Source organism: Trachemys scripta, chromosome 8 (assembly GCF_013100865.1).
Source record: "Trachemys scripta elegans isolate TJP31775 chromosome 8, CAS_Tse_1.0, whole genome shotgun sequence".
NCBI classification, from domain to species: domain Eukaryota; kingdom Metazoa; phylum Chordata; order Testudines; family Emydidae; genus Trachemys; species Trachemys scripta.
In genome coordinates, this window is record NC_048305.1 from 12,164,201 (window position 1) to 12,189,679 (window position 25,479).

The 25,479-nt window shown below is 41.6% G+C and overlaps 1 protein-coding gene across 2 annotated transcripts in view; it reads left to right on the forward strand.

The window, feature by feature from the left end:
- Positions 1-25,479, forward strand: part of LOC117881203 (serine/threonine-protein phosphatase 2A catalytic subunit alpha isoform) — a 77,695-nt gene that overhangs the window by 34,419 nt on the left and 17,797 nt on the right. The window contains exon 1 of one of the 2 annotated variants that reach the window (XM_034778127.1): positions 21,073-21,412. The exons of the other annotated variant lie outside the window; for it this stretch is intronic. Within the exon in view, the coding sequence (XP_034634018.1) occupies positions 21,311-21,412 (102 nt within the window). The 5' untranslated portion in view covers positions 21,073-21,310. Of the gene's footprint in view, positions 1-21,072; positions 21,413-25,479 lie in introns of those variants that run through there. 2 annotated transcript variants of the gene reach the window in all.

Below are 25,479 nucleotides of genomic sequence, written 5' to 3' on the forward strand. Positions count from 1 at the left end.
TACGATAAGAAAAAAATTACATCAGAGGTACAAACATCCACTCAAAATTCAGAACTGGGAGCTTCCCTTGAGTCACTGATATACAGCTGCTAATTATCTGATAGAATGCTTTTTATTGCAATTTAAAGAGCCGCTGATGCCACATGAGAAACTCTGTTAGGTAACAATGTTTATATTCTTTTTAATTACTGTGAACATTTACGTGAAAAGAGAACTTTTGCTTTTTAAGGAGAAGACGCAGAAGCTAGTAGTTAAGGACTGGAAGTCAGGAAGTTTGGATTTTTTATTTGTATTAGAGTAACACCTAGCGGTCTCAGTCAGGATGGGGGCCTCATTGTGCTATATGCGGTACAAAAGTATAGTAAGAGCTTCGTCCTGGAGAGCTTACCGACTAAATAAAGATTGACAAAGGATGGAAGGGGAAACAGAGAGGTGAGATGATTTGCCTCGCATCATACAGAAAATAAGTGGAAGAGCCAAGAACAGAACCTCATGGTCTCCTGACACCCAGTCCAGTGCCCTATCCACTAGACAACACAACGTCTGTTCTCTGCCAGAGATGTACTGTGTGAACTCTGACAATTGTATAACCTCCTTGTGCTTCAGTTTCCTTTCACTATAGGAGTATTTGGAAATGTCTTTCATTAGTGTTTTTAAAGTGCTTGGAGATCCTTGGATAGATGATAAATAAGTCCATATTAAGACATGAGAAATAATTCTTCTGCTCTACTCCACACTGATAAGGCCTCAACTGGAGTTTTATGTCCAGTTCTGGGCATCACATTTCAGGAAAGATGTGGACAAATTGGAGAAAGCACAGAGGAGAGCAACAAAAATGGTAAAAAATATAGAAAACATGACCTATGAGGAAAGATTGGAAAAAAATTGATTTGTTCAGGTCTTGAGAAGACTGAGGGGGGGACATGATAATAGTTTTCAAGTTCATAAAAGTTTGTTACAAGGAGAAAAGCAAAAAATTGTTCTTGTTAACCTCTGAGGAGACAAGAAGCTTAAATTGCAGCAAGTGAGGTTTAGGTTGGACACTAGGAAAAACTTCCTGTCAGGAGAGTTAAGCACTGGAACAAATTGCCTAGGGAGGTTGCAGAATCTCTGTTATTGGAGGTTTTTAAGAACAGGTTAAACAAACACCTTGCAGGAATGGTCTAGTTATTACATTGTCCTGCCTTTGTTATGCTTATAAGAAGCACACAGGATCTTTTTCAGGGAAAAAGGCAATACGCCGCATTTATTGAGAATACAGCAGTTAGCATATGCTTTTCAGTCACACACACACACCATGCACACAGTTCTGCCAGTTGATGTTTATAGGTACCAGTCCAGAGTCTGGATCAATCTAGTGGCCAGCCAGATTGGTCGCAGAGGGGAGCCGGGCTCTGTCGGTCGTGATCTGATGCTCCTGGAGTTGTGGCAAGGTGAACCCAAAGTCCCAGGGCCAAGCACCCTGTTCTTATAGTCCTTTCTCTTCATTAAAGCCCATGGATTTTGCTGTGTCAGTTTATGACCGGTTACTCCTTAATTGGTGTTAGCTTTTGATGTTAACATTCCAAAACACCTCCGAGAGGGACATCCTGTCCTGATTTTGATTTAATCAATTGTCTTGTCTTTAGGGGTGCCAGCCTCCACCTCATCAATCTGCCCTTCCTCACTTATGGATGCGCGTTGATGGTTCTCTGATGTCGTTAAGTTTCTTCAATCCTCCTTCCTTGACCATCTGACTTTAACAATGGCCTTCACACCTTATCTTTTCCTGATGCATGCATTCCTCATTCACACAAACAAAGGTCTTTTACAGAGACCTTCAAAGGTATACAGCAGTTTTTATGTTGAGCAAGAAAGGCATTGTAAAGTACACCTCACTAAATCTTGTAATCAAAACAGTTCACATTGTGGCCCAGGCCTTCAGCATTCCTCTAATCTCCTTAACATAGACACAATACAAGATTCTGTCTCTTACTAAACCTTAAAACAAAGAAATGTATATTTAACTAGAGTGCCTAATTTATAATACATATAGGAAACCATAGTAGACATTATAACTTATCCTAAAACAAAAGGGTGACCATAATCAGTCATAAGGATTGTTCTGGTCTGTCCCTGCCTTAACATCAGTTCGGACAGTGGCAGTCTGTCAGATGCGTTTCTACCAATGTTCCAGAGGATCAGTCCTTTCTGCTATTCAAAAAGGGTGGCTGGCAGGTTGCTCAAATCATATATTAATTTTTATAGTACAAATATAAAATCCTGCTCCTACATCTTGAGTGCAGGGGACTGGAATAGATGACCTCTCCAGGTTTCTTCCAGTCCTACACTGCTATGACTTTATTAATACCGGTAGTATTTTTTTATTATTACTCACATTAAATCATACAGGCAAACTCGGCGTTTTTGAAAATGCAAACAACTTTACCAATGGCAATATAGTTGCACCCACTTATGCCAGAGGTTGGTTTGTGTCATTATCCTCAGTGACTTCAAAGCCATTTCCACAGAACACAATAGTAATTTTACAGATTGAGTTAAAAGAAAATACAGTTTAAAGCTGTAGAGCAGGGGTCGGCAACCTTTCAGAAGTGGTGTGCCGAGTCTTCATTTATTCACTCTAATTTAAGGTTTCGCGTGCCAGTCATACATTTTAACGTTTTTAGAAGGTCTCTTTCTATAAGTCTATAATATACAGTATAACTAAACTATTGTTGTGGTGTAAAGTAAATAAGGTTTTTAAAATGTTTAAGAAGCTTCATTTTAAATTAAATTAAAATGCAGAGCTCCCCGGATCAGTGGCCAGGACCCGGGCAGCATGAGTGCCACTGAAAATCAGCTCGCGTGCTGCCTTTGGCACGCGTTCCATAGGTTGCCTACCCCTGCTAAATAGGGTGTGTGGCAGTCCCTTTAATTTCTTTCATCATTAATCATTGGACCAGATTAATTCGTTGTGTAACTTCCATTGCAATAAGAGTTATGGCAGGGACTAATTTAACCCATTGTGGGTCTTTTGTGTTCAATCTCATGCCATTTTTCATAAAGATTTCATCCTTGCCCCAATGCCTGCATATTGGAGGAGTTTCCTTTGTGTGTAGAATACCTTACTGATCAATACTATACCAGTTGTAGGTGAGTTCCTTGGGAGATGAGCATTATACCAGCCACAGCTGTAGCTGGGTGAAATGTATTGTGAAACATTTGCTGAAACCTCACTCTAGCTCAAGAATTTTTCAATAGCATCTAGTGCCCCCAAAAAAAATTATCACAGAGGAATTCCTCATTTAATGAAAACATTACCTGACATCTAGGAGAACCTAGCACAGTTCCACTACTACTTGTGAAATTCATGGCTTTATTTTCAGAAACTTCCTCCTCTGTTAGCCATAGAACTTGAAAACCCCACCTCATTTGCATTTGAGAGACACATAAGGCAGCTGCAATGAGCATTCAGGATTGGTAGCCATCCAACAGTAGCATCTAGAAACATGGAGAAGCCCTATTTGGATATTATTGGTGAACAGCCTTCTCCCATACCATCTTCTTGGGGTGTTATGATGACATGATTTCAGCTATGGGCCAGTCTGGCTCTTGGAAGAAATTCCATCTTTCTCCTAAGTCCTTTTCTTTCTATCAAGGAGAACTCTGTGCTTCTGATTAAAGTTTGAACATTCTTAAATATGGCTGAGTCCTGTTAAAGTTATTATCTTCATTAGTAGACATTAAAAGAGATAGTTTGTTAATATCTGCCTGATTTGTTTTAATATGCAGTGAGGATACATTTCTTTGTTCTATATGATAACTGCAGGTATATAGTGGAAGTTGAATGCAGCTTAGGCTAGCATGGACATAGAGGTGAAATATACTGGCATGAAGAAACACCATTCTTTATACTGAACTGGTCATATGATTGGTATTTGACACTGATATGGTATTTGGAGCCTGACTTGCTGAAATACAATGAACTCCTTTAACTCTGAAGCTCTTCATAAAGTAAACATCTCCCAAGGTCTAGTTTCTTTCCAGGACTGTTTCACTGCAGCAAAAGCTCCATTATACTGTTATACTCCATTATACTCATGTGGAAACATAGCATAGGTTAATTTAATGGACACAATACTTTAAATTAAGTCTTCACCATCTGTTCCACCTTTAATTACAAATACTCAATTCACCATTGTGTCATAAAAACTAGACTAGAAGTGATTTAGATCCACAGGTATGTTTTATATTCCAGACTGCAAGCATCTGCTATAGAAAGGGTTTTACCTGACTAGAAGCCATTGCTATGTAGTACCATCCCTACTCAAAAAAAATATTCCCTGGGAGTTTCAGTTGGTTAAATAGGTAGTCACTCCCTCCTCTAGAAACAGGGCCAGCGCAACCTATTAGGCGACTTAGGCGGTCGCCTAGGACGCTAACATTTAGGGCACATTTCAGAGGTGGGACCTTCCGCCGCCTCTGTCGGGGGCGGCATTTTGGGGGCAGGACCTTCTGCCGCCTAGGGCGGCAAAAAAGCTGGCGGCGCTCCTGCCTAGAAATTGTGTTCTCTGGTGTTGTTGCTCTGTTTCTGCCTGAGAGGCAGCTGCTGTTTGGGGTGGGTAATGCAGTCCATAGAGGGCCTTAGGACCCTTTTGGACAAAAGGTGCCACAGAAATGTAATAAGCAAAGGCCAAAGACACATTTGGGCAGTATTTTACAAACCAAACTACCCTCTTCAGAAGTAATAAATGACCCTATTTTTCTTAGACTTAATTAGCAGTATGATTTTTTTTTTATTTGACTTTCACAATCTTTCTTGTCTCTGATTCACCTTCTTGGACACCTCTTTAATTATAAAAAAACGACCATGTTACTTTGTTTACGGCAGCAAATCAGCTAACATCAGTATTTTCCTTAAAAATGCAAGAAAATACATAGTGAGGAATCTTGAACAGAAAATTCAGGTTTGTCTGAACAGTTTATCAGTCAACCAAACTGAAACTAATTTGGTTACTAAAATGTAGCCTCAGGCTTGATTAAAATAATTTAAAAACATCTGTCTGGAGCAGGCTCCTGGCTCATCCTCTTTAACATCTGTCCATCCCTGCCTCTTCTTCCCAATGCCAACTATCTATCCACTGGGCATCTTTCTGATCATTTATGGCATGTGATGGGTTCCAAGTGGTGTGAGGAGTGATAAGTAAACTGGTAAAGGTTGGGTGACATGGGAAGAGCATTTACATTTACAAGCAGAGGAATGGAAAGCAAGTATTTCCACTTGGCCAAAATGTCATTGTCATCCTGTTGCCCTCTGTCAAAAACTGAAGTAGGGAGAAGGCTGTTTGTTCACCCAATAATTAGAGAAACACGGTTTTCTTTTTAAAGAAGCTTTGTATTTTTCAGGAATCATATCTCCGTCAACGATATCTGCAGCTTCTAGCTATCTTAGGTATATACGTGGCCCTCCATGACTGTGGTATTTATTCTCATAACACAACTGAGAGGTAGGGAAGTGCTACTATACCCATTTTACAGATGGAATAGTGAGGCACAGAGAGTAAATGACTCACCCAAGTACACACAGGAAGCCAGTGGTGGAGCAAGGGATTTGAACTCAGAATTAATGGAAATCTCAGGCTAGTGTTTTGACAAAAGGGCCATCTTGAAACATTTCCTCTTTCAATACAATTGAAATTGCTTGGGTTATAGCATTTTTTCGTCATATACTGTAGTATATGTATCGGGGCAGACAGTGTTGCCCAAGCGATGGGGTACTGGATTAGAATAAAGAAGATGGATTGCATTCCTACTGCCACTGGTTTCCTGTATTACCTTAGGCAAATAACTTCAATTCTCTCTGCTTCCCTATCAGAAAAATTGGATAATAATACGTATCTATCTTTGAACAGACTTTCAGATGTAGAGGTGGAAAATGTTTTTTATTATTGTTATTAGGTATTTTATTACATTAATAACACTACTTTGAACTTACATAACTCCTTTCATCTGCATATCTCAAGCACTTTACAGGGTGGATAAGTAGTATTATGCCATTTTACAAATGGGGAAATAGGCTTGGAAAGGGGAAGTGACACTCAAATTCAGACAGCGAGTGATTGTCTCCTACTCTGCACCAGTAAACAGATCATGCTGACTCCCACTGCAATGTAATATGGCAGTTTCCGAAGAACAAGATTTATCTTTCCTGAACACTAGCGTATGTTAAATAGTCACATGAAACCAGCAGAACTTGTTTTGGAAAAAGCCACCCCTGCCTCAGGGTTACAGTAATGTACACACCTTTATTTTTTAAAAGCTTACACTTTGGGGAGGGGCGGGGGGAGGGCTTGGTACATCTGTGTGAATTTGGGAGTCTCACCTGCTGGATCTCCATTATCCCAGTTTTGTCTGACCCTGCCTCTTTCTGGAGTTGCACACCCTGCAGTGTAAAAAACCAAAGTGAACCTACCTTAGCCCTTGTCTGCACTGGAAAGTTTTTTCAGCACAATCTAAGGTGTGAATATAAATCAATAAACCACTGTACATCACAGTGGCTTTTAACAGAGGGGACATGTTATTCAATATAAAGACATGTGAACCATAAAAAGTTGCAGTTGGGCTTGTTTCAGCTAAGGCTCCAGAAGTTCAGCTGCTTATTCCAGAACAATCCACATCTCTTCTATCTGCAAATTTGGGCCAGAAAGCTCACAAAATAAGCATTCTTGTGAGATTTCTGCTATTTCCTGCCATTGCCAGATATATGACAATGCTCACTCTTGTGGTGCTTTCTGCTCCTCATTCAGTAAAACCTTCTATATTCTAGTCTGCCACAGAATTCAGCACCAGCCTGTCATAAGTCCACAGGTCTTGCAGCAGAGTTTCAGTCCAGCTTACCACAGTGTATATCGGCCAAATGGTGTGTTAGTTTCTTTACAGACATACAAGACAACAAGCCCTCTCTCCAAAAGACTTACAGTCTTAAGACCATGATCCTGCACTTAGATTCATGGGAAGTCCAAGCAGATCCAGCTGCAGGAGCAAGATTTAATTAGACAAATGGGATAGATGAAGAGAAGAAGAAAAAGAGATATATTTAAAGAAAAAAAAGTATTGTATGTCCTTAAATTTATTCTCTTTGTAAAGGGCTACATGCACCAATGACGCACCATAGAAATGTTCACTATAGTCCCAACCCTGTGAAGATTTAAACACATGCTTAACTTTACTCATGTGAGTAGTCCCACAGAAGGATTTCTCATAAGAATAAAGTTAAGCACCTACTCCTCACTTCTGCAAAGATTTATTGAACAATGTTACAATAGGATCCAAAATACTAACTACTGCTTTTAGTACATTGTTACTGCTGTGCTGGTCTGAACTTTGAAATTCAGTACTAATAATGTACTTCAAATAATCAATATTTTTCTGGTTAAATGGTGGGAATATCACCGAGGAAGTACTGCCCTCTAGATGTTCATTCTGGCCCTTCAAAAGAAATCTATAAGAAATAAATAGGATGTGAAGTCTTAAGCAGATTTTATACAAAGCCTCAATTATTCTTACATTACAACAAATTGCACACTTTAATGCTGCAAGATTATCCCTTGACACTGCAGAATTAATGGAAGTTAGAAACCAACTTTTTCCTATTTAAATAATGTAAATAGTAACATGTCCACATTATTAAATCCCTTTAGGGATCATTTTTAAAATACATTTTTACATTTATAATGAGATTTTACACCAACAAGATATTTGTTGCAAATACTCTAAATCTGATAATTACCTTGAAAGTCTTGTTGAGTCATTCCTATTATAATTAAAGTGATCAATACATACATTATATTGTGGGATTGAAGTTACGAAGAACATCTGCTGCTGCTAAACTAAGGGCCATGTTATCGGAGCAAGAATAGTTTCTAACAATAGCTCTATGAATATACAGAGAAAACAATACCACAGCAGAGCACTAGGGAGATTGCTGTCTTTCAGATGGAAAATAAAATCAAAGTCCTGACCCACCACATAGTAAACTGCATGGTAGTCTGTTTGTTTACATCAGAAGGATAAAGGGTTGACTTGATACAGTTGGTATTTGAATCTGTTCAGTGGAGATTAGGTATTCTACCTATGCTTCATTACTAAGCTATCCTTTCCAGCCAGTTGTTATTAGGGACCACATGTCTTTAATCTGCTTCTCACACAACACAGCACCTGGAAGTGCCTTGGCTTTCTACAAAGAAGAGAACAAAGTTTTGAAATAAAGGCAAGTCTCTATTTCAAATGTAAAGAAAACATCTCTCTAGTGGTGGTACAGTGAGGGACTAAAGAGAAACTGTTTCTTAACGACACAGGTATTGGCAACCAAATAAACTCTTCAGAAACCTATATACATAGCACTGCTTCTGAAAAGACCTTCTTGTAAGGATTCACCATCTAAACAACCAACCCCTTGCTGAGTCCACAACTCAAAATGCCCAGACAAATAGCTACTAACTAATCTCTCATTCCATGCTTTAGTAGCAAAACACCAGAATAGTTCCTTAGGTGAACAATGTTTCTTGTTCTGAGATCAAGCCTTCAGTGTATTGTAAAATCAAAAACACCTGCTTGTTACCAACAACCTTGTGTTTGTTCCGTTGTGAGGTAAATTGGGCAATGCAACCCCAATTCACTCATATTTCCCTGTATTTGGGGCCCCTGTATAGGCTATAACAAATTATTACAAACATATCACTCTTTTTTGTCTACCTCTATTAATAATAATTTGACTAAAACCATAAGACAAGGACAAAGTACTATACTTAGGAAGAAAAAAAATCAAATGCACAATTACAAAATGGGGAATAACTAGCTAAGCAGTATTACTGCTGAAAAGGATCTGGGGGTTATAGTGGATCACAAATTGAATATAAGTCACCAATGTGATGCAGTTGTATAAAGGTCTGATACTCTGGGGGGGCATTAACAAGAGTATTATAGGAAAGATCTGAGAGGTAATTGGCCTGCTCTACTAAGCAGTGTTGAGGCCTCAAATGGTGTAGTTCTGGGAGCCACATTTCAAGAAAGATTGGATAAATTGGAGAGAGTCCAGAGGAGAACAAATGATAATAGGTTTAGAAAACCTGTGACTATGAGGAAAGATTTAAAAATTGGACATACTGAGTCTTGAGAATGGAAGATTGACCAGAGACCTGATAACAGTCTTCAAGAGGTTAAGAGGGGTTATAAAGAGAACAGGGATCAATTGTTCTCTACGTCCACTGAAAGTAAGACAAAAAGTAATAGGCTTAAAGATATTAGGAAAATCTTTCTAATTGTAAGCGTAGTTAAGCACTGGAATAGGCTTCCAAGGGAGGTTGTGGAATCCTCATTATTTGAGGATTTTAAGAACAGGTTAGATAAACACCTGTCAGGGATGGTCTAGGTTTACATGGTCCTGCCTCAGCACAAGGGGTTGGACCAGATAATGTCTTGAGGTCCCTTCCAGCCTTATTTCTATTATTCTACAATTATACTACTTCTAGTTTTCAAATAAACCATAGAATTACCAGTACCAGCCAGGAGAAGTAACCATGGCATCATCTGTGGATAGATATAAACACAGGAACCCAATTAAGATTATACCCAAGACAGTATTTGTTATTATGCTAAAGAAAAATGGCAAAGCCATTTTTACAACGAAATAGCAACTCCTTAAGTTCTCACTCCTGCAAACACTTTATACAAATGCTTAAGTTTAATCACACTCAGTGTGGATGGAGTGAATTGTGCCTACAGACCAGTAGATCTAACACTGCTTGGTTGTCAAGACTGGGAATTTCTGCCACAGCTATCAGAGAGTGCTCTTGAATGTGCCTTTTCTGGACCAAACAAATACATTCTTCCTAGGCAATGCAGTCAGTTTTTAGTGAGACCATTTTATAAAGTAAAACAAGAATTACAACTCACAGAGCTAAAATTTCTATTCAATATCCCATTAATTCTCAAGGCCTGACAACAAGGCTTCTGTGTAATAGAAAAACACCTGTGTGATGTTGGCAAACTGCTGCCTCCCCCCACTATGAAGCTAATTGGGCAATGAAGAGAGAGCTAAAATACTGCTGCAATGGACCCCCATATCTCCTTTTCACTCATAAAATCCCCTAATAAATTTAAACTAATTACAGGACTGAAAATTTGGCAGACAGTTCAAATTGCCTAGGGTAATGATAACTTTCTGAAACTCATTCCTCCTCCAGACAAAGCATCTGATATCCTTAGATAATTCCTGAATTTCAGCTGGTGAAAGCAATGCTTATCATTTGGAAGGACCATTTTCATTATCTTTTCAGTCTGCATTCTGAGAAGGAGAAACCATTCTGTTGAATCATCCCAGTCAGATACAGTACAAGCAAAGGCACCAGATTAATATTATGCAAGATCTGGCTTGCATAATGAGACACCACCTCCATGTCCCATCAAGTAAGATCAGCACCAGTTAAGATAATGGCCTTTTGAAGGGGTGTACCAGGCTTTCACAGCCCCTGCTGGAGACCCTACTGCTCTCCTATGTCCTCTCCACCCCTGGGAGCAAGCAGAAGGGAGAAAAAGAATAGCAAAGATTAGTTCTCTGAGCCTGCCTAGAGAGACCTTACTATAATAGCCATTTTAGAAGCTAAAGAAACCTGGTCCTCCAAGATGTAGAAGGGCTAGCAGCAGCCAATCAGGGCCCTGCTGACCCAGATAAAAGGAGCTCCCTTGGCCTAGGGAAGGAAGGGTGTGCTTCTCTAACTCATAGACTTTAAGGTCAGAAGGGACCATTATGATCTTTTTAGTCTGACCTCCTGCACAACGCAGGCCACAGAATCTCACCCACCCACTCCTGTAACAAACCCCTGACCTATGTCTGAGCAATTGAAGTCCTCAACTTGTGGTTTAAAGACTTCAAGATGCAGAGAATCCTCCAGCAAGTGACCCGTGCCCCGTGCTGCAGAGGAAGGTGAAACCCCCCCCAGGACCTCTGCCACTCTGCCCTGGAGGAAAATTCCTTCCTGATCCCAAATATGGCGATCAGCTAAACCAGGGGTCAGCAACCTTTCAAAAGTGTTGTGCCAAGTCTTCATTTATTCACTCTAATATAAGGTTTTGCGTGCCAGTAATACATGTTAACGTTTTTAGATGGTCTCTTTCTATAAATCTATAATATATAACTAAACTATTGTATGTAAAGTAAATAAGGTTTTTAAAATGTTTAAGAAGCTTCATTTAAAATTAAATTAAAATGCAGAGCCCCTTGGACTGGTGGCCAGGACCCAGGCAGTGTGAGTGCCACTGAAATTCAGCTCATGTGCCGCCTTTGGCACGCATGCCATAGGTTGCCTACCCCTGAGCATGTGGGCAAGACTCACCAGCCAGACACCCAGGAAAGAATTCTCTGTAGTAACTCAGATCCCACTCTATCTAGTGACCCATCACAGGCCATTGGGCATATTTACCGCTAATAGTCAAAGATCAATTAATTGCCAAAATTAGGCTATCTCATTATACCATCCAGGGCCGGCTCCAGGTAACAGCCTGGCAAGCAGGTGCTTGGGGCGGCCACTCCAGAGAGAGGCGGCACGTCCAGCTATTTGGCGGCAATTCGGCGGACGGTCCCTCACTCCCACTCGGAGCGAAGGACCTTCCGCCGAATTGCCGCCGCAGATCGCGATCGCGGCTTTTTTTTTTTTTTTTGGCTGCTTGGAGCGGCCAAAACCCTGGAGCCGGCCCTGATACCATCCCTTCCATAAACTTATCAAGCTTAGTCTTGAAGCCAGATATGTCTTTTGCCTCCACTGCTCCCCTTGGCTAGAGGAGCTTGAGTTTGTTTTCTGGATGTATTTTATATAGCTAGGTTTTCAAGATCTAAGAACCTTAACCCTGAGATAAGGGTGAAGATAAAGAGGCTAGGTGGGAAGAGACACAAGGAAGAAGTGGTGACAAACTGAATCAAGCACTATGTGGCTGCAGTTTATAGGGTCCCTGGGTTGAAACCTGGTGTAATAGCTGGGCCCAGGTTCCCTGTGTGGGACCAAGTAAAGTGGCATAAACTCCCAGAAGAGTTAGAGCTTATTTGGGAGCCTGAACAAGGGGCTAAATTTAAAGGACCCAGAATCAGGGCTGAAGATCCTAGTAAGGGCAGAGAGGCTGTTTATATATTGGACTCTTTAATACCCCAGAAGGGGTTCATTTGGACTTTGTGACTGGGCTGGAGGGCTGTCACTGAAGACCTACTGAGGTTGGCCTGCAGGAGGCACTGGGGTGAGAGAAAGATTTCAATACTTCCCCCAGCCATAAGGAAGTACTCATGGTGATAGGGATTTGAGGACTTCCATAACTCAGAGAGAGGTTATGAGTCTATTAGAGGAGTGGGTGGATGAGGTTCTATAGCCTGTGATAAGGAAGAAGTCAGATTGATGGCCCCTTCTGGCCTTGAAGTCTGAGCCTCAGAAAAAAAAGGGGTAGAGGAGGCAAGGCAAAATGGGGAGGAGCTTGGAGTGCTGGGAGAATGATGCTAGTAGCATAAATTCTTTGATGGGGAAGGGAGGTCACAGCAAACACTCAGCAGAGGAAAAAAAAGTATCCATAATTAGAGCTGTCAAGCGATTAAAAAAAATTAATTGTGATTAATCGTGCAATTAATTGCACTGTAAAACAATAATAGAATACCATTTAAATATTTTTGGATGTTTTCTACATTTTCAAATATTGATTTCAATTACAATACAGAATACAAAGTGTACAGTGTTCACTTTATATTTTTGAAGTATTTGCACTGTAAAAAAAACAAAAGAAATAGTATTTTTCAGTTCACCTAATACAAGTACTACAGTGCAGTCTCTTTATCATGAAAGTTGAACTTCCAAATGTAGAATTACGTAAAAAGAAAACTTCATTCAAAAATAAAACAATGTACCATTTTAGAGCTTGCAAGTCCACTCAGTCCTACTTCTTGTTCGGCCAATTGCTCAAACAAGTTTGTTTACATTTGTAGGAGATAATGCTGCCGGCTTCTTGTTTACAATGTCACCTGAAAGTGAGAACAGGCATTCGCATGGCACTGTTGTAGCCGGTGTCACTGTTGTGCCAGATGAGCTAAAGATTCATATGCCCCTTCATGCTTCAACCACCATTCCAGGGGACATGCATTCATGCTGATGCGTTCTGCTCGATAGCAATCCAAAGCAGTGAGGACCGACACATGTTCATTTTCATCATCTGAGTCAGATGCCGCCAGCAGAAGGTTGATTTTCTTTTTTGGTGGTTCGGGTTCTGTAGTTTACGCATCGGAGTGTTGTTCTTTTAAGACTTCTGAAAGCATGCTCCACACCTCGTCCCTCTCAAATTTTGGAAGGCACTTCAGATTCTTAAACCTTGGGTCAAGTGCTATAGCTATCTTTACAAATCTCATGTTGGTACCTTCTTCGCGTTTTTGAAATCTCCAGTGAAAGTGTTCTTAAAATGAACAACATGTGCTGGGTCATCATCCGAGACTGCTATAATAGGAAATATATGGCAGAATGCAGGTAAAACAGAGCAGGGGACATGCAATTCTCCCCCCCCCAAGAGTTCAGTCACAAATTTAATTAACGCATTATTATTTTAACATGCGTCATCAGCATGGAAGCATGTCCTCTGGAATGGTGGCCAAAGCATGAGCGGGCATATGAATGTTTAGCATATCTGGCATGTAAATACCTTGCAATGCCAGCTACAAAAGTGCCATGCAAATGCCTGTTCTCACTTTCTGGTGACATTGTAAATAAGAAGAGGGTAGCATTGTCTCCTGTAAATGTAAACAAACTTGTTTGTCTTAGCGATTGGCTGAACAAGAAGTAGACTGAGTGGACTTGTAGGCTCTGAAGTTTTACATTGTTTTGTTTTTGAGTGCAGTTATGTAACAAAAAAAAATTTACATTTGTAATTTGCACTTTCACGACAAAGAGACTGCACTACAGTACTTGTATGAGGTGAACTGAAAAATACTATTTCTTTTATCATTTTTACAGTGCAAATATTTGATTTTAATTACAACACAATGCAATATATATGAAAAACATCCAAAATATTTAATATATTTCAATTGGTATTCTATTAACAGTGCGATTAAAACTGCGATTAATTTTTTTAAGGTAATCGCATTAGTTAACTGCGATTCATTGACAGCCCTATCCATAATTCAAGTAGGAGAAGGCAGGTCTGATGTCATTTTGGGCATCTAGAGAATTGGGAAGGTGGTTGCTGCTGGGTTTGGGATGACCTAGGTTCCTGAGTTGACTCCCTTCTCTCTTCCCCTCCCAATGCTTTTCATTCTCTGACAGCCACATGGAATAGGGAAGGATGTCCCAGCTGCTTCAGATCGGAGAGGGTGAGGGACAAGGGAAACATAGCTGGGCTTCAGCTCTTGCCTTGCTCCTGGCTGCTACTGATGGGGGAGTTCCCTAGCTCCTGGGGATTGGCTTCACTCCACAGGAATGTTCTTCCTCCTTGTGATTGAGAATTATGGTTTATTTTTGTCTGATTTATTATTACACTAATTTAAGTTATGCCTGACAGTCTCCGCTCTGATGATGCCTGGGTGGAGTGGCAGGTGTGGTTGCAGGTCAAGATTAAGGTGCACTAACAGCAGCACCTGATGGCATAATGCCAGACTTGAGTCAGTCCTGTTAGCCCACTTGCATAAGCATTAAACTTGCTTCCAAACTTTCCTCAAGCCAAAAAGGTGTATTCACTGTAGATGCTGTATAAAGTGAACTGTGATACATCAATAATTTCAGGGTGCTGCAGCATGTTCTTCTACTCCACCCTTATAATAGGGATTTTGGTTAGAACATTCTGTTATGTAAGATGTAAACTACATTCAGAACCATAATAATTATCTTAACTGCATCACTATCTATTTATAACAGCCAAGATGTGAGGCACAGAAATTCAGTATAGTATTGTCTAGAGAACAAAATGTAACAAGGTAGATCTGTTCATTAAATTGAAATCTGATTACGTATTTGTTTAAAAAGGAGATTCCTTATTAGTATGAATAATGGATAAATAATAACCTAATGCATTTATCAGTCACATTGAAACAAAATTAAAATTCTGATCTAAGAATAGCTTTTCTGTGCAGTGCCTGTTACATTCACAGGCCCTTTCTCATTTTATCAGGTTTCTTTGTACTTGAGCATGAATATGGAGTCTCAAATGGAATTTTTTCTCCCTCCTGAACACTTTGCCCTACATATAGGAAAAGGTCAGAATTTATTTGAACTCTGAACTGTTTACAAATGTGGAGCTGCCTCCTAGTCAAGTCAACAGGAGTTGCAAGTGCTCAGCATTTCTCAGAATTAGGTCCCTGAGCTGAAAATGAACTGGATAAAAGGCACTGGTTAGCATTTGTGTTAGGAGTTATATTAGGGTGACCAGATAGCAAGTGTAAAAAATTGGGACAGGGGATGGAGGGTAATAGGTGCCTATATAAGAAAAAGCCCCCAAAATTGGGACTGTCCCTATAAAATCAGGACATCTGGTCACCCTAAGTTATATTTTGGATGTGAATGTAAATACAAGTGAATCTTCCCTGGGGCAAAATTCTCTGTCTTCCCCTTCCCTAGTTGTAATATCACCAAACCAAAACCAATATTAGCCGCAGCTCTGGATTATCAATCACACTGGCTTGGTGACCCTGTGGTTAAACTTTTCATTACCATTTGAATAACATGGGTGTGATTCCCATAATCTGTACTCTTGCTTCCTGAGCGGCAAGGTGCTGAGTGCACTGTGGAGGCAGTATGCATGTGTCCTGAAGGGGCTTTTCCCAGCAGTGATCTCTCTGGCCAATCTAGGAATAGCTCTGATAGAATCTCATCCTCCATCTGGGCAAAGAGGGCTGGTCATTATTACAGGGGCTTTGTGAGATGAGGTGTTAATTGGAGACGGGGACTCTGAAAACCCCTCGTTATAATCAGCAAAAAATGCCTACTCTGCTTATGTCAGCACAGTTCAGCATTCTCAAGCTGGGGAACTGCTATTCCTTACTTGGGTTCAAGAAAGGGAAAAGGAGTTACAGCTCACAAATAGAAGTAAAATCATGTATTCCCTTGGCTAAATTGTGTCTTACTCCTCTCTGTTGCCCTTGGAGCTGGGCTATAGACACATAGCTGCGGAAGAATGGTGCTTTGGGTCTGTAAAAAGCAGATCCAGGTAGAAGGCCTGTGGGACTACGGGGGAAGGGCAGTGCTTTGCATTCTTTATATTTGCTGATGAAAGGTGCAGCATATGCTCGTCCTGGGCTTATAAGAAGGTAGGGGGAGGGAATCCTGGTCTCTTTGCCAACTTAGCTGGCTCCTTAGGACTATGAAGCATACCTGAGTGCATTAGCCAGCTGCCCTCTACATGGGTAGGAATCACTGATGTCTGTGTTTTGCCACAGCCCTGTTCACTGGGATAGGAAAAGAAGATACTTTCTGCTCCTGCACAGGTCTAGCTAGAATTTAGACCTTACATTTTGTTTGAGGTTGACTTTAAAGGAAGTGAAGACTGCAGTCACTTAGCTACAATATTAGATACATTTAAATCCTACATAATTTGGATTTCTGAAGTTGGCTGTTTCAGTCAGAAACAGTTGTCATTCCTTTATGTGTGGGTAGGAAGAGCAGAGAAGAGATTCCATCCAGAGCACAAGAAAGATTAGGTGGGATTTATGTCTATACAATGCATGTCGGAGGTGCCAAGTGTATGTTCCTTGCAATAAAAACCTGTCACATATTACTTCCATGACAACTGCCTGTTTATGATCTGTTCCATGTTCCAAGAGTTTAAAAGAAGCTTCTGGAAATGATCATCAGGCAACAGGAACGCATTTCTGAATTAGTGGTGTGAAGTATGTTGATGTGAGCATGTCAGCAAACCTAAAGTGCTGTGGGACTGATTCAGCAGAACACTTAAGCATGATGTGCTTAATTTTTTTGCTGAACTGGAGCCTCTAAACCCACCACTGTTGCTGACTCTCTCTGTGACCTGCGGCAAGACACTTACAGAGGAGGAAACTGAGATAGAGAGGATAACATAGGGAAGTAAGCATTATTACCCCATCTCAGAGTTGCTGCAAGATTAATGAGAGAATGTTTGTAAAGTGTTTTGAAGATTCAGAGTGTTAAGTAGATGCTATGATTATTATATTCAGATCCAGCTAAGTGTTCTGCAAATAATTAGGGGAACACGTTGAACACAACATGGCAGTTTTTCTTATGATGAAATATAAAATATGGGGGGGTGAGGGAGTGCAACACTGAATAACAAAAGTGTGTGATTTGAGAGATTTCTTGTTGAAGGGACTAACTTCATTTGGAAGAAAATGTGGGTGCTATGGGCTTTTGAAACTCAGATCCATGGTTTCTTAGGTTGGGGACACAAAATTTGAAGTTGAAAATGTTGGGCTATGCTTTTGCCTGAAGGGTGGGATATATTTATACTTTACTTTGTCCTGGGTTGTGTGTGTATATGTGTGTGTGAGGGAGTTATTTAGATTTTGTTCTATTTGATTTTATGTTTGGATGTGCACAAATACAAAGAAATTGTTGCATTTTTTAAAAATAAAGGAATAGGGCCACCCTCTCCTTGCTTTATGGCCAGAATAACCAAAAAGCTCATATTTAAAGTGTCTTAAACATACCGATATTTTCAGAGTAACATTTTTTTATAAAGTGTTTAGGTTCCTCACAAAAGGGTTTATACAGGAATGTAACATTAGCCAGACCAGATCTTGCCTCCTGCAGTAATTCATGCCTGATGCTTCAGAGTAAGGCAAACATCCCCTTTAATGCTCCCCCTTTGCTGCATGCAATCTTCTCTACAGTTTGATACTCTGTCATACTTTGCAGGCCCTTATTTTTGCTTACTGTTGGCTGGAAGGATTGGGTGGTAGCAGATTCATCACTTTTATCAACAGCTGTGGTTCTGAGGCCTAAAATCATTTTTAATATAACTCTATGGACTAAATGGATGGATATATACCTGGGAAGAATTTGGCCTTGAATTCATAATGAGGGAGCCACACTGACATTGTCCCTTTTGGTATGCTCATCAGTGAGGATTTGCTGCTCTATTTTTTTTTTTTGTTCTCTTCTCAGTCTAATACTTTTTTCCAAAGATGCTTATACTCTCATTATGGGGTGAATCAGATCGCTCATAAAGTTTGCAGTGCCCTGCTGGTGACTAGTGACCACAATGGCAACTTTTGTAACATTAATTATGATGCATTTTTACAATACCACTGATGGAAACACCCTCTCCCAACTCTAATATTAGAGCCCTGGAGTGTCACTCTAGGTCATGTGTTAATTAAGTTGAAAGATGGGCACCGTCACCCATTAGTGGAGCAGGTAATTTACACTTATAAATGCTATATTTATTTTATTTTTCCATGATAGACTTTGTTCCAGTATGAAGAAAACAACAAACTCCTCCCATGACCTGTTTAATAGAAAACGTGAATTTTCTTCGTAGGCAATATTAATGGGGGAAAAAAACCCAAACTCTCACAATTAATATCACCTTCCAAATAAGAAGAACAGGAGTACTTGTGGCACCTTAGAGACTAACAAATTTATTAGAGCATAAGCTTTCGTGGACTACAGCCCACGATGCATCCGAAGAAGTGGGCTGTAGTCCACGAAAGCTTATGCTCTAATAAATTTGTTAGTCTCTAAGGTGCCACAAGTACTCCTGTTCTTCTTTTTGCGGATACAGACTAACACGGCTTTTACTCTGAAACCTTCCAAATAAGGCTGTTTATAACAATGGCAGTGGTGACTTGAGTGTGAGTAAAGCTATGTCCAGCAATCAGTTGGCTCACCTTGACTCAAATACTACAAACTAGGTGGGCCTAATTCAGTGTTGTCCTGAAACTTGTGAAGGCATTTAAATCAGTCTAAACTGAGTGTAAAATACAGTTATCTTTGTAGGCTGCACAAATGTTAGCCTTTCTGTGGACATTTCATGCATCCTCAGCTAGAGAGTTACAGTAGTCTAATTCAGTGGCTCTTAACCTTTCCAGGCTACTGTACTCCTTTCAGGAGTCTAATTTGTCTTGCGAACCGCCAAGTTACACCTCACTTCAAAACTACTTGCTTACAAAATCAGGTGTAAAAGTGTCACAGTACATTACTGAAAAACTGCTTATTTTCTCTTTTTTTTTTACCATAGAATTATAAAATAAATCAATTAGAATAAAAATATTGTACTTTTCAGTGTATAGTATATAGAGCCATATAAACAAGTAATTGTCTGTATGAAATTTTAGTTTGTATTGCCTTCGCTAGTGCTTTCTATGTAGCCTGTTGTAAAACTAGGCAGATATTTAGATGAGTTGATGTACCCCCAGAAGACCTCTGCATACCCCCAGAGGTACACGTACCCCTGGTCTACTGCAGAGATGATGAAAGTTAAAGAACCACTCACATTGACTACATTCTCACCTAAGAGTAAGGGGCACAATTTTGTTGCCAAATTAAAATGCGGAAAACATCTTCATAACACTACTGTATATAATAGTACTAATGATTGAAGATGACTCAAAGGCTTCTCAGAATCTTTATTTCTATGGTCTTATTCCCCCTGATCATGGGTGAGGCTAAACTATTGGCAATTTCTTCTAAGTGGTTCCTACTAAGCCTAATCTTGGTTTACAGTTGGGCCACCAGCTCCTCGTCCATCTGCAGATAGTGAGACACCGTGCTGATGATGGAAGTTGCATCAGTGGAGATATACAGTTGGAATAATATTCTCATTAAGGCACATGAATCTGTGTAATCTTACCTTGCAGTATTATAGATGTGGTAGGAGAAGGGATAAAGTATTGAGCCAGGTGGGTCTCTGTAAGAGTGACTTTGCTAACAAGTATCAGAGGGGTAGCCGTGTTAGTCTGAATCTGTAAAAAGCAACAGAGGGTCCTGTGGCACCTTAAAGACTAACAGAAGTATCGGGCTCATAAGCTTTCGTGGGTAAGAACCTTGCATCTGAAGAAGTGAGGTTCTTACCCACGAAAGCTTATGCTCCCGATATTTCTGTTAGTCTTTAAGGTGTCACAGGACCCTCTGTTGCTTTTTGCTAACAAGGACCATGTGCCCACCACCGCTCTCTGTGACTTCTCTACTAGAAATGAGTGGATCCAGCAAAGGGCAGCCATTCACTCCTGCAGGATCTCATACAGGTCATTAACGCTGTATGATCAACAGCATGAAATGCCTCAGCAAGGTTGAAGAGGATGGGCGCAGAGATGGGCTTTGTCTCCTAGGCCAGGAGCAGGTCACCTTAGTTCTAGCTTTCCTAGACAGAGCAATGCTTTTCGCTACGTCTCACTGGGCATGCTGACCTTTCCTTGTAAGCCGAAAGCTTCATACCACTTACAACTCATCAGCTACTTTACCTTTCTGTTGTGTCCTGGTGACTAATATCAGCTGCATTCTGATGCTCTTAGGAAAACCACACAGCTGATGCTACCCTACAGGTCACTCAGCACCACTAGGTGAGGAGCAGACACCAACACCTCCCCATGGAGAGCCGGCTGTGTGGAGGGAGCACCCTGCCGGGGGAGTTGCCTAGAGGGAGGGGCAGCACCCTGACAGGAAGGGGGAGGGGGACCTAACGCTGCTCTAGTCTAGAATCCAGACTCCGCGGTCGACTCCGACTACAACACCCCCCCAGCTGTACTGCGCATGCTCTGATCGTCTCCAGTCGCTCAGTCCTGGCACCTTCACCCGTCGCTTCGTGGTTGGTGCTACGCATGCGTCGCTGTCCAGCCGGTCTCCTCTTCCTTTTGCTCCAGCACTGCACATGCGTCTTTCCATTCGTCCGGCAATCACTGTGAGCATTACGCATGCGCTAATCCTGACATCGCCACGGCGTTGAAGTAAGCATGCGCTGATAGTTCGGACTTCCTCCCCTTGCTACGAACATTACGCATGCGCTGCCTCTCTTCGGCCGGCCCCGCCCTCTCATTGTCGGTATCACGCATGCGCCGCCTTCTCGTCCGCCTCTGTGCATGCGCCCTGTTACCCCTCCCCCTCCGAGGGGGAAGCAGAGGGGGGTGACGTCAGGGCGCGGCGGCCATTACACGGAGGGGAGCGAAGAACGAGTGAACCGCTGCTAGGAGCCGGAATCTAGCTGGGGGGAGCTGCTAGCGTCTACCGCCGCCACCGCGCCTCCCGTGTGTCCTGTGAGGCCGCGGCCGCTGCTTGGAGCGGATCGTAGGGGTGGTGTGGCAGAGCCGAGCGGCAGCGGCAGGAGCCGGTGAGGAGAGCGAGCGGGCGGCATGGAGGAGAAGGTCTTCACCAAGGAGCTCGACCAGTGGGTGGAGCAGCTCAACGAGTGCAAGCAGCTGTCCGAGGGGCAGGTGAAGAGCCTCTGCGAGAAGGTAAGCGGAGCTGGGGGCCTGGGAGGCAGGGACGAGCGCGCCTCTGCGGTGAGGCGAGACCTGGGGAGGGGAGTCTGGGCTGGGGGCGCGAAGCGGAGGGGCGGGCAACTGCCGCGCCTCTGACAGAGGGAGGAGAAGGAGGGGGCTGGGGAAGCGCTTGTGGGAGGGGAGCGGGGTTGGCCTCTCCAAGGGGCAGTGGAGCAGGGCCGAGTCGGGGAAGCGGCGATGGCCGGGGGGCTCCGTGGATGAATCTCCTCGGGCGGGGCCGATTTTTTTTTCTAGCGCCTGCAGCTCTGTCCCCCCGCGGGGATAGCGGGTCCTAGAGCTGCGCGGCGGGGGTATCCTCCTCCCGGGCAGTTCGCCGCCCCCTGTCGCTCCGCTCCGAGACCGACTCCTTCGGCTGCTTCTCGCTGCCTCCTAAAATGGCGCCTCTCGCAGGGATTCTCCGGGGCGAAGAGACCCTTGTGCACATCAGCCATCCTCGGCGCTCGGGCTATTTCGCTCGCGGAGTCCTCGCCTAGTTCCTCTTACTGGCTCCGTGCTCGCCGTACAAAGGCAAATCCGTAAAGCAACATTTGCATGGCGTCCAAACGCGCATCCTCGTCTCTCCAATGTCCCAGCCCCGCTTGCCATTTAAAAAAAGTGTTTGAAATATCTTTGGTATTGTTCAGTTGTATGAGCAGGAGAGGGGGGGTGTTGTGGCCACAAATTTGTATCTTCTGTGTTATGATGCTGCTAATCTCCAACCTATTCTGTAATTGTTGCCATCTTGGAGCACCTGGGAACAAGATGCCAGTCCCCTTGGGACAGTTAATACATGTTTGTTTTTCTAGTAATAGTCCACCAAAATAGCAGGAATTACAATGGAAATGGAAATTTTTATTTTAAGGTGGGAATGTAGATGTTCCCATCCCCTCTTCCCCCCCAAAAAAAGTAATTTGGATTTGGGATTTTCTGACTTTCATTGCATTCATTTTTTTTTTAACTTCATGATGTGTTTGGAATGGCCTTTAAAATGTAGTTGGGAATTAGATTAATTTGAGGTATCGGTTTCTCTTTGTAGGAGTTTTTAAATTTTGTCTGAAGTAAACTTATTTAAGAAGTAACAAACTTACTTCATGTTATGCAACTATGTGGAGTTGTTATGGGTGTTGAGGATTGGACTTGTAGTCTATTTTGTGGGTCATTCCTATGCTTACGGAGTTCATCAGTTTAGAGAAGCCCTGGAAAATTTATCTAGAGAATAATTATTTGATACTCCTAGTTTAAAAAAAAAAAAAAAAAAAAACTCCAGTGGTTGGACAAGTACATTTTCATGACAATTTTGTAAAGCTGTTGCAGAAGATGTATAATCGCTTACTTTTTATTTCCCCTTCAAAGTGTGGTTTAATGCCAGAAGGTGAAAAATTTATGCTAGAGCAGATTTTGTTTTTCTTAAACTAGTCTATTTGCAGTGCAGTGGCTTTCTGACATGTGACCAAGGTCTTATACGTGTGTGAATAGGTAACTCATTTTAGGTAAATGGAAATCTGCACCATGGTAAGATCACTTGGAGCAATGAATGATGTGGTATGCTCATTCCTGGGTTTTAGAAACTGTTTTTGTGCAGGTCACAATAGTCTCCTTTAATACCAACCTGTCGTTCACAAATGGCGTTCTAATTTTGAATACTGATCAAGTTATGTTGACTTATAACTGAAAAGTTTTTATGGCTTAGTATAAGGGTGTACATATAATTCTAGTGTGGGGGAAATATTTGTGGAGTGTTTTGAGGGAATTCAGGTTGCAGAGTTTGAGACATCGCTGATATACGCCCACTGTAAATATTCTTTATCCCTAATATTGAAGAGCCTGATTTGGCATTGTCTATTATCACTGCAGTGTGTTGTTTGAATCTGCTTCTTTCCAGACGGTTCTTTGTAATCTTGATAGTCACTGAAAAGTACTTTAATAGACAAGCGCACATTAATGTACTGAGTCCAAACTTTACAACTGTGAAGTATTCCAACACTTCAATTTTGTTCAAATTATGGTACGCGTTTAATTCTCTAAATTGTAATGTTTCAAATAGGTAATAAGACATAAGTGCAAAAATTGTTTGTCATATGCTTGAACACAATATACTCATCTTTTTCTTAAATTACTCTTCCAAATGATATATAAAGTGGTATCCTAGTAAGCATGGTGATGCCTGTACATATGCCTTAATACTTGTTAAAATAATGCTTTACAAATACACAAGACTAGTTCCCTGCCACAATGAGCTTGCAATTAAATTAAACACAATGACAATTTACTACGGTTGGTGGGCATGCAGGGAATCTGAACACTGTTAGGAAGAATGGTTGGGAAAGGAGATTTAAAGAAAGCAGCTTGGTTGAGGCAAGGAGAGAAAACAAAGAATGGGAAGGGAATTGACTCAGTATTGCAGTTCCTGAGTTTAGACATCTTGCTACCAAATGGAATCCACATCCCCAAGTTAAATGCCCAGGCTTCCCTGTATGATGCATGGGGAGAGCTAGGTGCCTAGAAATGGAATCCATAGAAACCAGCAAGTTGAACATAGAAAATGCCATGGGGGTGTGTATGGCATGAGTCCCACTCCTCAAAGGGAGTTAGGTGCCTAACTCCATTTGGGGTTCACAGCCATGAACACACTCCTCCCCCAAAAAAACACAGATTGAGGAGGAGATGGTAGTGCCCCCTTATAACCTTTAGCCCGGTGGTTAGCGCACTCACAATGTGGTAGACATGGGGTCAGATCTCCTCCCCATCTGATGTGGAGCAGAGATTTGAACCTGTCTCCCACCTCTCAGCAGAATGCTCTAGCCACTGGGCTAAGTGGCATTCTAGGGTTGGTATTTCAGTATCTCCTGTTGAAGCTGTTCCACTATATATAAATTAAATAGTAATTGGAATATGTGAAAATGACTATAGCCCAGTGGGTAGGCCATTCTCCTGTTGCATGGGAGATGTGGGTTCAAATCCATGCTGCAAATCCAGAGGAATGAATTGAATCCAGATCTCCTGCATCCTGGCAGATTGCTATAACCACTTGTTTAAAGGTTATATGGGGTGGACACCATTATATTCCTGTGGGGTTCTGTATGGGGCCTGATCCAGTAGATGTGCTTTAAGGCTGATTCTAATAATGCCTACTGGATTGGGCCCTTCAGGGAAGGTGGTGGTGGGGGAACATCTCCTTTTAAGATCCTGCTGGGGCTTAGGCATGAGAGAGGCATCTGGAGTCAGGACTGAGGCAGTATTTCCATGATTGCTGGCAGATTTTTAGGTGCCGCTGGGACTTCATAAAAAGAAACTTGTGTACCTACGGCATTAGGTGGCAGCTGCTGAATGGACACTTTGAGGATCTGAATTTTGGACTTAGGTGGCTAAAGTGGCAGTTAGATGCATTACTTCCTTTGTGGATCTTTCCCTCAATGCTTATGTATAATGGTGATGAGCACTGCAGAAGTACCTCTTATACACCTGGTAGGAAAGATGACCTAAACTGAACCATTTTTGATAGAGAGAAGGGAAGTTGAAACTCCCATAAGGTGAGAGAACCAGTTTTAGCAGTAAGGATAGATTGAAGCAACGAGACCTTTTCAGCCACAGTGTAGAAGGAAATAAACATAAAGTGATTCTGAGATTGTGAAGATGGGGGAATTGTCAGTGGGCAAGATGAGAGGTTGTAGAAGGAAAGAAGTTTGGCAAAAGAATGGTAGTCAGATTTCAAGGGTGAGATAACAGAAGTGAGAGTAGATAGGTAACAGGAGTGGCCAGAGAAGGGGATGTAGTTGAGCCTCTGGTATAGATCTGCTTCAACTTGTAAAAATATATCTACCCCCACTGAAACTGACAGTCCCTTGCACATCTATGAAATTAGCTTAACACACAAACTTCAACTAAAATAACTAAATTGTCTTAAAGTCGCACCTTTTGTTGTTTAGGTGCAGCTCTGTGTGATTGCTTAATTTGGAATAAATATTTTGATCTAGCAGGAGTAATTTTTTGTACAGACTTAAGGCGTGTCTTCATAGTGAGGCAAAGTTTGGTTTAAGATC